General features: G+C 43.6%; 1 protein-coding gene across 1 annotated transcript; it reads right to left on the reverse strand.

Annotated features, from left to right (window-relative positions):
* Positions 1-6,756: 6,756 nt before the first annotated feature.
* LOC124032337 (keratin, type II cytoskeletal cochleal-like) lies at positions 6,757-12,445 on the reverse strand. Its single transcript, XM_046344658.1, has 8 exons — positions 11,713-12,445; positions 9,475-9,683; positions 9,233-9,389; positions 8,967-9,131; positions 8,582-8,707; positions 8,240-8,460; positions 7,997-8,070; positions 6,757-7,879 (listed from the first exon to the last, which is right to left on the reverse strand). The coding sequence occupies exons 1-8, from the start codon at positions 12,328-12,330 to the stop codon at positions 7,605-7,607; spliced, it is 1,845 nt and encodes a 614-aa protein (XP_046200614.1). The 5' UTR covers positions 12,331-12,445; the 3' UTR covers positions 6,757-7,604.
* Between the last annotated feature and the right edge of the window lie 4,054 nt (positions 12,446-16,499).

Below are 16,499 nucleotides of genomic sequence, written 5' to 3' on the forward strand. Positions count from 1 at the left end.
AAACAATTTTGCCATCTGGTCTGCTTAATGCAAGTATGATAATTGAGTACTTTTTTCACCATTGTGTTACAGTAGATGTATGCGTGTGTTACGTTAATTAAATTTGTCTGCCTGTATCCCACCTGCTGAAATTGAAGTAGATTAAATACATTTAAATTGAATCAGATTTAATTACATTTGAATTAATACAGTACTACTGCTTTTGTCTGTAACGATTCACTAGCATTCCAAAAAGAGGGCAATATGAATGTTTGATTGTATTGTTTTGGGTGCTATGAATGCTATCCCAATTTCCTCAGAAAACATCCATACATGGTTGATATTTATTTTATAGTAAAGAGAAGTAACACATGTTCACACTATCTAATACTGTCAGATTCATTGTAAATCCCATTTAAAGGGACAGTTCATCCAAATTACAAAATTATATTGTTTTCCTTACCCTGTCAGCAGTTAATGGACAAGGTATGACAGCAATCATGCTTTGTTAATTTCTTTACCTGGTCACTGTTTCAAATGCTAAGTGTTTTGCATTTTTGGCTCAAATCCAATGCAAGTCATTCAAATCAAATCAAATCAAATTTATTTATATAGCCCTTCGTACATCAGCTGATATCTCAAAGTGCTGTACAGAAACCCAGCCTAAAACCCCAAACAGCAAACAATGCAGGTGTAAAAGCACAGTGGCTAGGAAAAACTCCCTAGAAAGGCCAAAACCTAGGAAGAAACCTAGAGAGGAACCGGGCTATGTGGGGTGGCCAGTCCTCTTCTGGCTGTGCCGGGTAGAGATTATAACAGAACATGACCAAGATGTTCAAATGTTCATAAATGACCAGCATGGTCAAATAATAATAAGGCAGAACAGTTGAAACTGGAGCAGCAGCACAGTCAGGTGGACTGGGGACAGCAAGGAGCCATCATGTCAGGTAGTCCTGGGGCACGGTCCTAGGGCTCAGGTCCTCCGAGAGAGAGAAAGAAAGAGAGAATTAGAGAGAGCATATGTGGGGTGGCCAGTCCTCTTCTGGCTGTGCCGGGTGGAGATTATAACAGAACGTGGCCAAGATGTTCAAATGTTCATAAATGACCAGCATGGTTGAATAATAGTAAGGCAGAACAGTTGAAACTGGAGCAGGAGCATGGCCAGGTGGACTGGGGACAGCAAGGAGTCCTCATGTCAGGTAGTCCTGGGACATGGTCCTAGGGCCCAGGCCAGTTGAAACTGGAGCAGCAGCATGGCCAGGTGGACTGGGGACAGCAAGGAGTCATCATGTCAGGTAGTCCTGGGGCATGGTCCTAGGGCTCAGGTCCTCCGAGAGAGAGAAAGAAAGAGAGAAGGAGAGAATTAGAGAACGCACACTTAGATTCACACAGGACACCTGAATAGGACAGGAGAAGTACTCCAGATAAACAAACTGACCCTAGCCCCCGACACATAAACTACTGCAGCATAAATACTGGAGGCTGAGACAGGAGGGGTCAGGAGACACTGTGGCCCCATCCGAGGACACCCCGGACAGGGCCAAACAGGAAGGATATAACCCCACCCACTTTGCCAAAGCACAGCCCCCACACCACTAGAGGGAAATCTTCAACCACCAACTTACCATCCTGAGACAAGGCCGAGTATAGCCCACAAAGATCTCCGACACGGTACAACCCAAGGGGGGGGGGACACCAGACAGGCCGACCACAACAGTGAATCAACCCACCCAGGTGACGCACCCCCCAGGGACGGCACGAGAGAGCCCCAGCAAGCCAGTGACTCAGCCCCGTAACAGGGTTAGAGGCAGAGAATCCCAGTGGAAAGAGGGGAACCGGCCAGGCAGAGACAGCAAGGGTGGTTCGTTGCTCCAGAGCCTTTCCGTTCACCTTCCCACTCCTGGGCCAGACTACACTCAATCATATGACCCACTGAAGAGATGAGTCTTCAGTAAAGACTTAAAGGTTGAGACCGAGTTTGCGTCTCTGACATGGGTAGGCAGACCGTTCCATAAAAATGGAGCTCTATAGGAGAAAGCCCTGCCTCCAGCTGTTTGCTTAGAAATTCTAGGGACAATTAGGAGGCCTGCGTCTTGTGACCGTAGCGTACGTGTAGGTATGTACGGCAGGACCAAATCAGAGAGGTAGGTAGGAGCAAGCCCATGTAATGCTTTGTAGGTTAGCAGTAAAACCTTGAAATCAGCCCTTGCTTTGACAGGAAGCCAGTGTAGAGAGGCTAGCACTGGAGTAATATGATCAAATTTTTTGGTTCTAGTCAGGATTCTAGCAGCCGTATTTAGCACTAACTGAAGTTTATTTAGTGCTTTATCCGGGTAGCCGGAAAATAGAGCATTGCAGTAGTCTAACCTAGAAGTGACAAAAGCATGGATTAATTTTTCTGCATCATTTTTGGACAGAAAGTTTCTGATTTTTGCAATGTTACGTAGATGGAAAAAAGCTGTCCTCGAAATGGTCTTGATATGTTCTTCAAAAGAGAGATCAGGGTCCAGAGTAACGCCGAGGTCCTTCACAGTTTTATTTGAGACGACTGTACAACCATTAAGATTAATTGTCAGGACCTTCGGCTGTTGGAGGTCCTGACGAATCGTGTCCAGATAAAGCGTCCGGAGTGAAAAAGTCGAGGAAAAAATAAATATATGAACGGTAATTAAAAAGTGAAACCCGTAAAGTTGTCAGGTAGCAAAATAGGTTGGCAACAAAACACACAGCAATTCGAAAACAAGCCTGCAAGTTGTGACCGGAAATGACGTCAACAACTAACTGTGTGATTAATTGGTACCTATATTATAATTGTTGCTCTTTATGAACATATCATCTATAAAAAACGTCAATGAGTTGCGGTACATTTTTACATGATTCGGACATGAAGAGTAAAAATGCTAATATAGGTACCATTAACTTGCATTTCATTTGTGCTACAAATGCTAAAAAGATATCTTTTGAAACAGTGGCCAGGTAAACAAAACCAATACATGGAGTGCGGTCATACCTTGTCCATAGACTGCTTACACAGGGTAAGAAAACAATGCCATTTTGTCATTTGGATGAACTATCCCTTTAATAACTTAGTGGTTAACTAGATTATAGTGAGGATAAATTCCTCAATGTTGTGTTACAGGCCTTGACGATGTGTCATTACATTTGGCTATTTTGTGGTTTGAAATCGAATTCTTCACAAGTCAACTCACACTTTGACATTGCAAAGAGCCGTTCGCGTCTGATTGCATCTTGTTTTCCTGGTGGCTAAAAATTCTAATAGTTCCTTAATTTCAAAAACAAGAAAGAATCGTGTGGAGAATCATTGTACCATATAAACCAATGAAATATATTTTCCATAAACAAATATGTTGTATTTTCAGCTGGTGTACAAAACTGAATGTAAAAGACACATAAACAAAACTTAGATCTATCGCTTTTTAGACTTGCTTTCAATGAGGATGACAGATCTGTAGCATGTACGCTGGGAGTCAGAAAGCAAGTGCAGGTGAAGAGTTTAATAATAAACAGACCATTTGCCACAATAACAGCCACGAGTCACGTATAGACATGACACACATAGTCAAATACTGCCTGGGGACTGGAACTAAGGGAGTGACAGATATAGGGGAGGTAATCAGTGAAGTGATGGAGTCCAGGTGTGCCTAATGATGAAGCGCAGGTGTGTGTGATGATGAATGCCAGGTGTGTGTGATGATGAATGCCAGGTGTGCATAATGATGAATGCCAGGTGCGCGGAAAGGAGGATTGACCAGGTATGCGTAACGATGAATGCCAGAGGTTGTAATCTGAATATAGGGGAAAAGGCCATTTCTAAACACGGCATGAGCCATTCTTACTAATCCGTTAGAAAACCAGTTAGGATTTAAGTACAACTTTTGTATTACTGAATCCTTAAGTGAGAGGGTCAATGATTTCTTATTTAATAATTTCAGCCCTCCGAAATCATATTCATTATATAAATTGTCCCGTTTAATTTTTGGCTGTTCCAAATCAAATGTAATATTTTTTGTTCATATATTTTAAAAACAATTTGTTTGGTATAGTCCGGGCCATAAGTACATAGGCAAACTGCGATATGACTAAAGTATTAATCAGGGTGATTTTTCAACAAACCACCATGGTAGCAAGATCCTATCTATTTTTGATAACCTTCTGTAAAAATGTATTGCAGTTTGATCGTTTCTTTCTTTCGGATATGTCACACCATGACCTTAGTATTCTTTGTTTTCTTTATTATTTTGGTTAGGTCAGGGTGTGACAAGGGTGATATGTGTGTTTTTTGTCTCATCTAGGGTGTTTGGACTGTCTAGGGATTTTGTAGATTTATGGGGTTGTGTCCATCTAGGTGTATATGTAGGTCTATGGTTGCCTAGATTGGTTCTCAATTAGAGGCTGGTGTTTATCGTTGTCTCTGATTGGGAACCATATTTAGGCAGCCATCTTCTTTGGGTATTTTGTGGGTTATTTTCTATATGTAGTTGCCTGTGTCAGCACTCTTTAGCATAGCATCACGGTTGTTTTTGTTTAAGTGTTATTTGTTTTTTTCGTCATTCAATAAAAGAATGGATTCACACCATGCTGCTCTTTGGTCCGCTTCTTACGACGATCGTGACAGAATATAAATAGCGAGTATGTCCACTTCACCGTCGGACCTTTTTATTGGTAAACTACACGGTAATGAAAAAGGTTTGTTTTTTAAAATGCGATCCAATCTGTAATATGGTACAGTTATCATACAGTTGAAGTCGTAAGTTTACATACACTTAGGTTGGAGTCAATAAAACTCATTTTTCAACCACTCCACAAATTTGTTAACAAACTATAGTTTTGGCAAGTCGGTTAGGACATCTACTTTGTGCATGACACGTAATTTTTCCAACATTTGTTTACAGACAGATTATTTCACTTATAATTCACTGTATAACAATTACAGTGGGTCAGAAGTTTCCATACTTTAAATTGACTGCCTTTAAACAGCTTGTGAAATTCCACAAAATGATGTCAAGGATTTAGAAGCTTCTGATAGACTAGTTGACATCATTTGAGTCAATTGGAGGTGTACCTGTGGATGTATTTCAAGGCCTACCTTCAAACTCAGTGCCTCTTTGCTTGTCATCATGGGAAAATCAAAAGAAATCAGGCAAGACCTCAGAAACAAATTCTAGACGTCAACATGTTTGGTTCATCCTTGGGCGCAATTTCAAAACACCTGAAGGTGAAGGAAAAAGTAAACCGCACACTGCTCTTTCCTTCACCTTCAACTGTTGTCATGCACCTGCAAAAAAGTTTGCTCAGATGTGCAAGTGACTTTTTAATTTCAAACACCTGAAGGTACCATCGTTATGTTTGGAGGAAAAGGGAGAGGCTTGCAAGCCGATGAACACCATCCCAACCGTGAAGCACGGGGGTGGCAGCATCATGTTGTGGGGGTGCTTTGCTGCACTTCACAAAATAGATGGCTTCATGAGGTGGGAAAATTATGTGGATATATTGAAGGAACATCTCAAGACATCAGTCAGGAAGTTAAAGCTTGGTCACAAATGAGTCTTCCAAATGGACAATGACCCCAAGCATAACTGAAAAATTGTGTGTGAGGAAGGAGGCCTACAAACCTGAATCAGTTACACCAGCGCTGTCAGAAGGAATGGGTTATAATTCACCCAACTTATTGTGGGAAGCTTGAGGAAGGCTACCCGAAACATTTGACCCAAGTTAAACAATTTAAAGGAAATGCTACCAAGTACTAATTGAGAGTATGTAAACTTCTGACCCACTGGCAATGTGATGAAAGAAATAAAAGCTGAAATAAATGATTCTCTCCACTATTATTCTGACATTTCACATTGTTAAAATAAAGTGGGGATCCTAACTGACCTAAAACAGGGATTTTTTACTAGGATTAAATGTCAGGAATTGTTAAAAACTGAGTTTAAATGTATTTAGATGAGGTGAGAGAGATTATCTAGATCCTCTTTGAGGCTGTGGAGCGTTCCAAATTGCAGATTTAAAAGAAAACATGTCCACTTTGATTTAAGCCTGTGGCAGCAGGTAGCCTCGATGTTAGCGTGTTGGGCCAGTAACCGCAAGCTTGATAGATCGAATCCCTGAGCTGACAAGGTAAAACATCTGTTGTTCTAACCCTTAACAAGGCAGTTAGTTACCCACTGTTCCTAGGCCGTCATTGAAAATAAGATTTTTTTAAAACTTACTTGCAAAGTAAAATAAAAAAAAAGCCCTGGATTTCTAGCCCATTGATATTACTGTTGAATCTCATTTTAATAGCTAGCATTTCGATGGTCATAATAAACACATATGCCGATAATGGACAACCTTGTTTCACTCCTCTTGACCTTTTAAACCTCTTGATACTAGCCATCCCGGATCCGGGATCGTGAATACAGCCTCAAGCTCATTACCATAACGCAACGTTAACGTTAACTATTCTGACAAGTAGCCATTATTTACTATTTTACACCTAGGGTTACTATACATAACTTTAACCCATTTTATAAGAGATTCTCCAAAATTGAAATAGTCCAGGCATTTATATATCAATTCTAGTCGTGCTTTATCAATGGCCTTTTCCAAATCAGCTGTGAATACCAATGCAAATACAAAAGAGTTCATTTACAAGTAAGTTAACTATTTGTGAACTTTAAAAGTGTGGTTGCTTTTAGTAACCCTATCAGCCCTGTCAGTAATGTCATTGTGTCTATGTAGAACAGATATAGGAAGAAGAGAAAGAGTGAACACAAGTATTTTATAGAACTCCGATTTATTCACAATGTTTTGGTTGTACATGATCAATAACATTCAATAAATCTGGGTGTACCAGTTAGAATGACAAGAAAAACACTGTTTGCAAACATCAGTGGAGAACCCATTGTCCCTATGATAGGGAGAGTTAAGAGTTAATGCTAGATTATTTACCTCAGAGCAAAGGGCGACACTTTAGTATGGCTGCTTATGTTGATCTCCTGGCAGTCCCCACAATGCATAGCAATATGGGGGCAGCGAAGCAGTGGGGATGGGGGGTTGGGAGGGGGGGTGTACTCTGTACTTGTCACCTGTCTCAACATTGAGTGAACAGCATGGCACGTCTCTGCCAGGCCCATTTGGAGGCTATGTGTGCAAAGGGAACCTACTGTTACCTTATGAAATGCACTGTCACAGCACTATCAACCAATATTGTGTCTCCATGACAGGCACCATCCAGCAACTAAAGACAACCAGGCTGAATGTAGAGTGAGCAGACTCACTTCTCTGCTGCAGGTTCTCACTATCTCTCTGCCTCCATCTTTGTTGGTGTATGTTCTGAATCTGTGAGGGACAGGATACTCAGTGCAGGAATAAATCACATGAAATATTGGGCTGGAAAAGATCTGTCAGCTGCATTCAAAGTGCATCCAGTATTTCCTATCAGCCAGTAACTATGGGGCATATGCAGCTAAGGAGATCAAACCACCCTGGGTTATAATGTAGATCAATAGATGCTCTGTGCCTGCATGTGACAGGAGGAGTTTGTAACTTGCTTTGGTTGTCGAGGAAGAGAGGGAGAGGAGGAGGTGAGGGGGAGGTGGGGACAGCCAGACAGACTTCTGTGTTTAGAAGCGTCTGGATGTGGAGGTCATGGAGGAACGAGACATGGAGACACCACCACCACCGCCGCTCATGCCGAAGCCACTGCCGCCGCCGCCACCGCCGCTCATGCCGAATCCACCGCCGCCACCGCTGCTCATGCCGAAGCCGCTGCTGCTTTTCATGGACATGCCACTGCCACCTCCATATCCGAAGCCACCTCCACCGCCTCCTCCACCACCACCCATGCCGAATCCACCGCCTCCACCACCACCACCCATGCCGAATCCACCGCCGGAGCCTGGGAGAGGAAGATGGAAGGGGCGAAGTCAGTACTTGGACTAATCAGACCGATTGTCTTCACTGTTATCATTTTCTTGTCTAACTGAATTTGAATGCACATGTATGAGGTTCTTACCGCCACCACCACCACTGCTGGAGGTCTGTACGTGGATGGTTGCAATTCCACCTCCAGTTCCACCTCCGGTAATCCTTTGAAGAGATTCATAGATTAGTTGACATGATCACTAAGCATATACTACAATGAAAGTGCTGACTTAATTTAAAAGATTTTAAATGACTTGTGTTGAGCCTTTACCTTTCCTATCCATGCATTTGGTACGTTTTGTTTCACTATCTATTTATTTGATTGTGTAATTACCTGCTCTCCTCTCCTTCCAGTAGTTTCCTGTAGGTGGCGATCTCAATATCCAGGGCAAGTTTGACATTCATCAGCTCCTGGTACTCGCGCACCTGCCGGGCCATGTCCTGCTTGGCTCTCTGGAGGGCTTCCTCCAGGTCCTTGATGCGGAGCTTGGCGTCCTTCACAGCCATCTCCCCGCGCTCCTCAGCCTCTGCGATCTGGTTCTCCAGGTTGGCACGCTACAAGGTAAAAGAAAGACAAGATCAGAAATCAGATTGATATTTTCACTTAATGGAATATTAGTGTCGTGCCAGACCTGATACTATTTTGAATTGGCCGTTTTTTGACAAACTACTGTACCTGTCCTTTGACGTTTTCGATCTCGTTTTGGAGACGGCTGATCATGCGGTTCAGCTCGGCCATCTCTGCCTTGGTGTTGCGCAGATCATCCCCATGTTGTCCTGCAGAGGACTGCATCTCTTCAAACTGGAGGAATAGAGGCCCAGGCATGAGTCAGTGTGAAGCTTATATGTTATTATGTACTGTAGCTAATTAAAGGATATCTATAAAAATCAGTGGAGGCTGCTGAGGGGAACGGAGCGAATAGAATGTCATCAAACCATGTGTTTGATGTATTTGATACCATTCCACTCATTCCGCTCCTGCCACTACTACACACCCATCCTACCCAATAAATGTTGCCATCAACCTCCTGTGATAGAAATATACTAAAGACTCCTCATACCTTCTGCTTGTACCATGACTCGGCCTCGGCTCTGCTGCGGTTGGCAATGTCCTCATACTGGGCGCGCACTTCAGCCACAATGGAGTCCATGTCCAGGTTACGGCTGTTGTCCATCTCCACCACCACTGAGGTGTCCTTGATCTGGCCCTGCAGCTCACTCAGCTCCTGGAGAGAGAGAAGGAGATAGGAGGAAGTCAGGAAAGCCGTAATGTGGATAAAAAATACAAATAAATGCAAAGCTTATTGTATTTTGACATGGTCCTCACTGCTTCATAGATGGCCCTGAGGAAGTTGATCTCATCCTGAAGGGAGTCGACCCTGGCCTCCAGCTCAACCTTGTTCATGTAGGCGCCATCAACATCCTTCTTGAGGAGGACAAACTCATTCTCCACTGAGGCACGCTTGTTGATTTCATCTTCATATCTACAAAAACACATTGCATATGGTTATATGGGGCCAGTATTTAGGACAGTTAGAGCGTTCATGCAACGTCTGGTGTCGAACTCACTTGTTCTTGAAGTCCTCCACCAGACCCTGCATGTTCATCAGCTCTCCTTCCAGCTTGACCTTCTCTCCTCCCAGGCCGTCCAGCTGTCTGCGCAGGTTGGCGATATAGGCCTCGAACATTGCATCAATGTTGGAGCGTGTGGTGGTCTGGTCCTGCAGGAGGCTCCACTTGGTCTCCAGCATCTTGTTCTGCTGTTCCAGGAAGCGTACCTGTGTGTTGTGATGCAAATGGAACAGTTACTATCAGGTGTCATATTTACAGCTACAACCAGGGTTGCACACATCTTCCACTACAGAATACCAATCCGGGTTACGCAATATTTTATCACCTTGTATCATGTGATGTAGAAGCACGGTGGCTTCTACATTGATTCTATATAGATTCTGCATTGCTTGCTGTTTGGGGTTTTAGGCTGGGTTTCTGTATAGCACTTTGTGACATCAGGTGATATAAAAAGGGCTTTATAAATACATTTAATTGATTGATTTGATTTACATGCAATGCCATATGAGTTGCCTTGCTAACATCTCCCTGGCAACGTTAACTTGTGTATTTATTTAGTGTCTCAAGACTTGCATTCACTAAGTTAATGAAGACGGTATGCCTGTAGATGTTTATTGGGTCTCAGACAAAGCTGCTGTTCTCCTACACCTCTGTATAAAAGGACTGACTTGCACACGCAGCCCTCGGTGGGCCCTTGTTAACAGGTACTGAGCTGAGCTCTTCCCTCAGGGCTGGGGCGGACAGGAAGACATCCATCCACTTTATATCTCTCTGTACTATGTGTGTTCTGTTCTAGTGAGGTGATGTTGCCTTGACTTGCCATAACCTGAACAAGTTTCAACAGTTTCCTGCTTACAGAAGATTCCTTCCATGTGAGGTACATGGGCAAGGCTGAACATCCCTGAGGAGGGAGGGAGTCTTAGCCTGCCACACCCGAGCCAATCCTCCCTTATTATCACCAATGGCAAGCCCCAGCAGATATCGCTGGGTTGCCCCGCCTTAGCCTGAGGTGGAATGGCCTAGTGAATGAACTTGCCTGCTGCCACACCCTGTAATTATAAGACATTATTCTACAGAATCTGAGAAATACCTGCCTGAGGGCATTTACTGTCCTGTTTTGGTAAAACAAGTCTTCATTGATTTACATTTGGTTGAGTTAGGGAATTAAGGGTTTATTAAATACAAATGTTTTGCAGAAGAAAGACAAATGAGATGACTGAATTTGATCTGTTCGACCATCCAGAAAAAAAGCAGGTCTGTGTCTGTGAAAAGATGAAAATAAGCATTTTCCCTAACAGGGTGAAGCTAGGTGAGGCTAGGTGTCCATACCATCGTAGTCTGAAATATTAAAGTATTTAGAAACAACCTCTAACACAACTTGCTGTTTCAGACAGATAAAGTATAATTTTAGCCATATTAACTTCAAACTCTTGCAGGTGGGTCTCTGCCAGTTGAGAGGGAGAGATGGGAGAGAGGAGAAACTCTCAGGTGCACCATCAGAGACAGAGCATTCTATTGAAAGCCAGCGAGTCCCTTGCTGCTGCCATGGGAATGGGGCTATAACCTGATCCCATTCCTCACTCCACTCAGAGTGGGTCCGTGGTTATAGGATCTGCCTGGGCTAGGGTTTCCAAACTCACCCCCCTCTAACTCACAGAGCCAGGGCAATTACAGTCTTACTAAACTACTCAAGCAGTGATGCACTTTCAGTTTCAATGCAACAGTCTGCACATTGGAACTTTGACCACCTGTGACAAGGTGATATGATCCTGTTTATACATTAAGGTAAAGGATACACCCTTGTGTTTTTACTTTAAGGCAAAGGATGCAGCCACTACATCATTCAGTGTATTTGTTTTCACAGCCAGTCCTAACTGGTTCCTATATGGTTAGGATTTCCGGGTGTTGCATAATGAGTGGCTGTGAAATATTTAATGAGCCCTACAATAGCGTACAACAGACACAGTCTTGCAGCTAGTCAAGCGTGCTATTTGCAACCTGTACCATAAAACAGTATCCCAGCCATCAATTGCTATTGCAGATACTTTGCAGTATCTCTTTGCAGTGTCTGATTTGTAGTATACTGTATCTGCATCCTGTCTATGCTGGCATATGGTAGATGATGATCAATGCAGTATATTTCATTTACTTGGACAGGCCCATAGTTATGGCATACTTAAGACTTTTAACATCCTGTTAGACGGAAGGGCTTTCAGAGAATAGAACATTACTGACCTTATCAATGAAGGAGGCGAAGCGGTTGTTGAGACCCTTGATCTGTTCTTTCTCATGGGTACGGACGGTCTGGATGTTGGGGTCAATGGCCAGGTTGAGGGGGGCTAGCAGACTTGTGTTGACTGTGACAGCTGTGATTGGGGCGAAGCCGCCGCCGCCACCCATGCCGAAGCCTCCACCGCCGCCACCCATGCCGAAGCCTCCACCACCGCCACCCAGGCCGAAGCCTCCACCACCACCGCCCAGGCCGAAGCCTCCACCACCACCGCCCAGGCCGAAGCCTCCACCGCCGCCGCCCATGCCGAAGCCTCCACCTCCACCGCCCATGCCTCCGCCACCGCCACCGCCCATGCCTCCACCACCGCTCATGTAGCTGTAGCTGGAGATTCCTCCACCACCACCACCCAGGCCGAAGCCTCCTCCACCACCGCCGCCTACAGAGCGTCTAACCGACGAGCTGCTCATACGGCTGGAGCCCATGGGAACTGCTGAAGAGGAGAAGCTGGAGAAGCTTTTCCTCACACTACCGCCGCCGCCACCACCTCCGCCGGAGCTGAATCCTCTGCTGGAGCCGAAGCCTCCGCTCATGCTGCCACTGCTCTTGTAACTGATGCTCATGGCTGCAGCTGTTCTGGTCCTCTGAGGGGGGTAGTAGAAATGGAGTGAGACAGAGAGGATTGGTGGTGCAGGTGATCTCACTAAGAGGAAAGTCAAGTCCCTCTGAGTGACTGCTCTCTGGAGGTGGCTGGCTTATATTTCCCTCTCAAGGGGTGGGTCTGCATGGCACGGGGCTCCTCCCTAGCATCTGCCTGCCTCCTAGTTCTCTCACCTGCAGGCTGAGGGGTTGGAGAGACCCAGCTCGTCAGACGGGTAGCCGCTGTAAACTAATCAGGCTTCCGGCACACCCAGGTGCACACACAGAGGAATGGCAAACCCATTCAGTTATTTCTCAGAGACATTACTTTCTCATGTATATTGAAGACTAAATGTTCATCACATAATTTAATCTGGGGTTTTGTGCATGGTGATATCCAAAAAGTCAGCTACTCTTTGCATGATTGAGCAAAGACTAATATCTGCATGGACTGTATAGGATAGGATAATATATCCTGCCGGTTGTGTTGGAATTGTTGACTGTGTAACGTTTGCTGAAGAGACGGTACCATGCTTCCTAATCTCTCATCAGAAGAGGCTATCATCTCACTCATCCCCACGGAAACAGAGACTACAACTGTCTGGAAAACACAAACACTGCTCTGTTCCCTCTACTCAATGCCTCACTCACGGATACACAGACTGGATTGGTCGTCCGGGAGACTGGTCGTATCAAAATACCTGAGAATAGTTCAATGTTTTGTTCACATTCATCAGTGTTTGTTAGGATCTGTGACATTTTTATTTAGAGGTTGATAAATCCCTAACTACAATGTAGGTTTCATCTCTGCAGCACGCCCCTAAGGGTTATTCTTACACCGTAGTGGGGTGACAAATGTATGGCACTACATTCTGTAGGTGGTGTTGCTGTGCTGGGAGGAATGTAACTGCCTGACTCTGTCTCAGCCTGTCTCTTGTATGTTTAATGTCTTGGTTACAGGGAGTTGTTCTGGAGTTACTCTTGATCTTGGTCGAGGGAATGACGAAAGTTTGAAAAAGAGCTGAACTGTTGGAGGGCAATGGAGATAAGGAGGGGATGCAGAAAAGGCATAGAAGAAGACTAACTTTATTGTAGGCTTAGACAATATAAGAGTTACGTATTTATAATTGTAGCCTGTGTGTTGCTATAGTTACCTTGTGAAGTCAAAACACCCTAAGCTCAGTGCTGTGGGGACACACACAGGTGTAGGATCTTAATTTGATCACATATTTTGTTCCTGATCATTTTTCTGCACCGCAGGAAATGCAAACTTGTAGTGTACTCAAGGTTAAAAAGGTTTCTAAAGTAAAAAATAAATAAATGTTTCAAATTTCCACTTTAAAATGGCAGACTTGATTTGCCCTAAAGAAAAATGTATTAACCCCTACAAAAATTGTCCATTAATTATAATCCACATAATGATATACATTTCCTGTTGCTGCAGGATTATTTTCCTGCTGTAGCAAATGCTCAAATTAAGATTCCACAGCCGTACTGTAAGTAATTTGATCCGCTGAGAGAACCAGAGAAATTAAGCACAGAGAAAAATATTTACTCTGAGGGAGTGATTGAGTTGTCGGTGTTCTGAATACATTTTTATGAAGTAAGGAAGGTGCTTTTGGCACAGTTTACTGGAACTTTGACAGTATTATGATAAAGAAAATAACAACAAGGCTATGATTAGTTTCTGACAATTACCTTACTATTAGACATCTGATTTATCTATTGGCTCATATTCTCCTGGTGAAGGCATAGGAGAGAAGCTAGCATGATAAGGTGAGCTGGTAGCATGCCCCAAGCCTTCCAGTCATCATCTATGCAGGGGTAGTCAACTCTTACCCTACTAGGTCCGGAACCTTCTGGTTTTCTGTTCTACCTGATAATTCATTGGACACACCTGGTGTCCCAGTTCTAAGTCAGTCCCTGATTAGAGGGGAACAATAAAACATGTAGTGGAACTGGCTTTTGAGGTACAGAGTTGAGTTTGAAGGGATCTATGGCATTGGCATTGGCTGTCTTCGGTGTCTAGCCCTGCTACTGTATGGGCTGCAAAGGGAAAGCATACCACCTACCGCTTTGTTGCCAAAAGACACTAACATCTTGAAAAGTTTTTTGGGGAGTCACACTATATGCAACATTTAGCGGTTTGTTATTTTATTGTAAATGGTCCTATACCGTAAACCGGCTATTTCTGGGTTACGAAATGCACTTTAAGTTGGTTTATTGTGCAAAAAAAACCGGGAAGCTTAAACATGGCAGAGTCACATTGACAGTTTAGAAGAAAAGACAGCGGTAGTGAAAATGAGAAGGAAATACTTGTTCAGACTTATTAAGCCATAGGTGGAGACATCCCTTTCTCCGCAGGACACCTAGAATGTCCGCAGGGTGCAAGTGAACTATGGGCGGGACACACCCTTCATGCCGTCACGCACACAGGGCTTACACAGACATTTTTCTCCCAAGCATGGTACTGTCAGAAAAGTGCAACATGATATCAGAGACACTGTCAATGTCATATCAGTGTCAATGCCATGTCAATTTAAAAGGTCTGCATGGTCTTTACAGTATGCTTGCATGCAAATATACCTGTTTATTATTTGATTTGATTTGAATGCTTGTTTACCCTCTCAATGTCTAATGACTGTAGAATCGTAATCTGTGGTGGAGGCACTAGCTTTGGCACCATGGTCGTCACAATCAGGTCACACCATTTTATTTCATTGTATTCATAATCTCTGTGCACCTATTGTTGTTAACCTTCTTCAAAGATAGTAGATGGGAATCAGCCAGTCACAGGATCTTAGAAGATCTTCTCAGCTATGACATGTGACAAGTTAGGTTGCCTTTTGGTATGGTATGTTGCTCTTGTTTCATTGAGAGCACAGCTCAAATTCAGTTTATCTCAAGATACTTGGCAGGTTTTACTGAGAAAAGCTAGTGAGCTTGAGCAAAATGAGTCTCTGGCGTAATATGAACTATTCAAATGGAGGAACTGTTTTGTTGCGGTCTGAATGAATCATTGCATCTCACAACCCCACCAGCATTTTGGAGTTTTGGAGTTACCGTTACCTGAACATTGTAAAGCATAGGCCCTACTGTACACACACATGGTGTAACACTGCTTGTCACTTTCGATAGAAGCGTTCACTAAATGGTATTTATTTGTGTATATTTTATACTCAAATAGTCAAGGGTATACTTCCACTACAAGACCATGGTACTTGCCTACGGAGGAACTGCCCCTCCCTACCTTCAGGCTATGCTCAAACCCTACAACCTAACCGTAGCACTCCTTTCTGACACCTCCGGTGTCTTGGCCCTCCCACCCCTACGGGAGGACAGCGCCCACTCAGCCCAGTTCAAGCTATTCTCTGACCTGGCACCGCAATGGTGGAATCCAGCTTCCCCCTGAAGTCCCTGTCCATCTTCATAAAACATCTGAAACTTAAATAATCTCCCAGCAACCCCTATTTTGTGAACTAATATTCACACTTAACTTTTTCCCCTCTGGCTAGCTCTGACTTTGCTGATTGCTACTATGGAGGAAAAATATATTTACTATGACTGTGATATGTGGTTGTACCAGCTAGCTATCTTAAGATGAGTTTACTAACTGTAAGTTGCTCTGGATAAGAGCATATGCTAAATGACTCAAATGTACATGTAAATGCTGTACAGATACTTTACGGGCTTCAACATGAGATATTGTGTCTAATGCGGTTGAATATAAATAATCTTAAAATACTTCCTAATGTTCCTGTATACTCTCTCAATGTCTAATGACTGTAGTATCTGGGGCGGCAGGGTAGCCTAGTGGTTAGAACGTTGGACTAGCAACCGCAAGGTTGCAAGTTCAAACCCCTGAGCTGAGGTACAAACCCCAAGGTACAAATCTGTTGTTCTGCCCCTGAACAAGCAGTTAACCCACTGTTCCTAGGCCGTCATTGAAAATAAGAATTTGTTTTTAACTGACTTGCCTAGTTAAATAAAGGTAAAATAAAAAATGTCCCTGTTTACCTTCTCAATGTCTAATGACTGTAGTACCTGCACTCTCATGAACAAGAGTAATCCCAGATCAGCTCTACATTGCATCTGTGTTCAGAACCACAATTACAACTCTAGTGAAGGAGACATTCTGATCAGATTGACTTCA

Source organism: Oncorhynchus gorbuscha, linkage group LG03, assembly GCF_021184085.1.
Source record: "Oncorhynchus gorbuscha isolate QuinsamMale2020 ecotype Even-year linkage group LG03, OgorEven_v1.0, whole genome shotgun sequence".
Classification (NCBI taxonomy): Eukaryota; Metazoa; Chordata; class Actinopteri; order Salmoniformes; family Salmonidae; genus Oncorhynchus; species Oncorhynchus gorbuscha.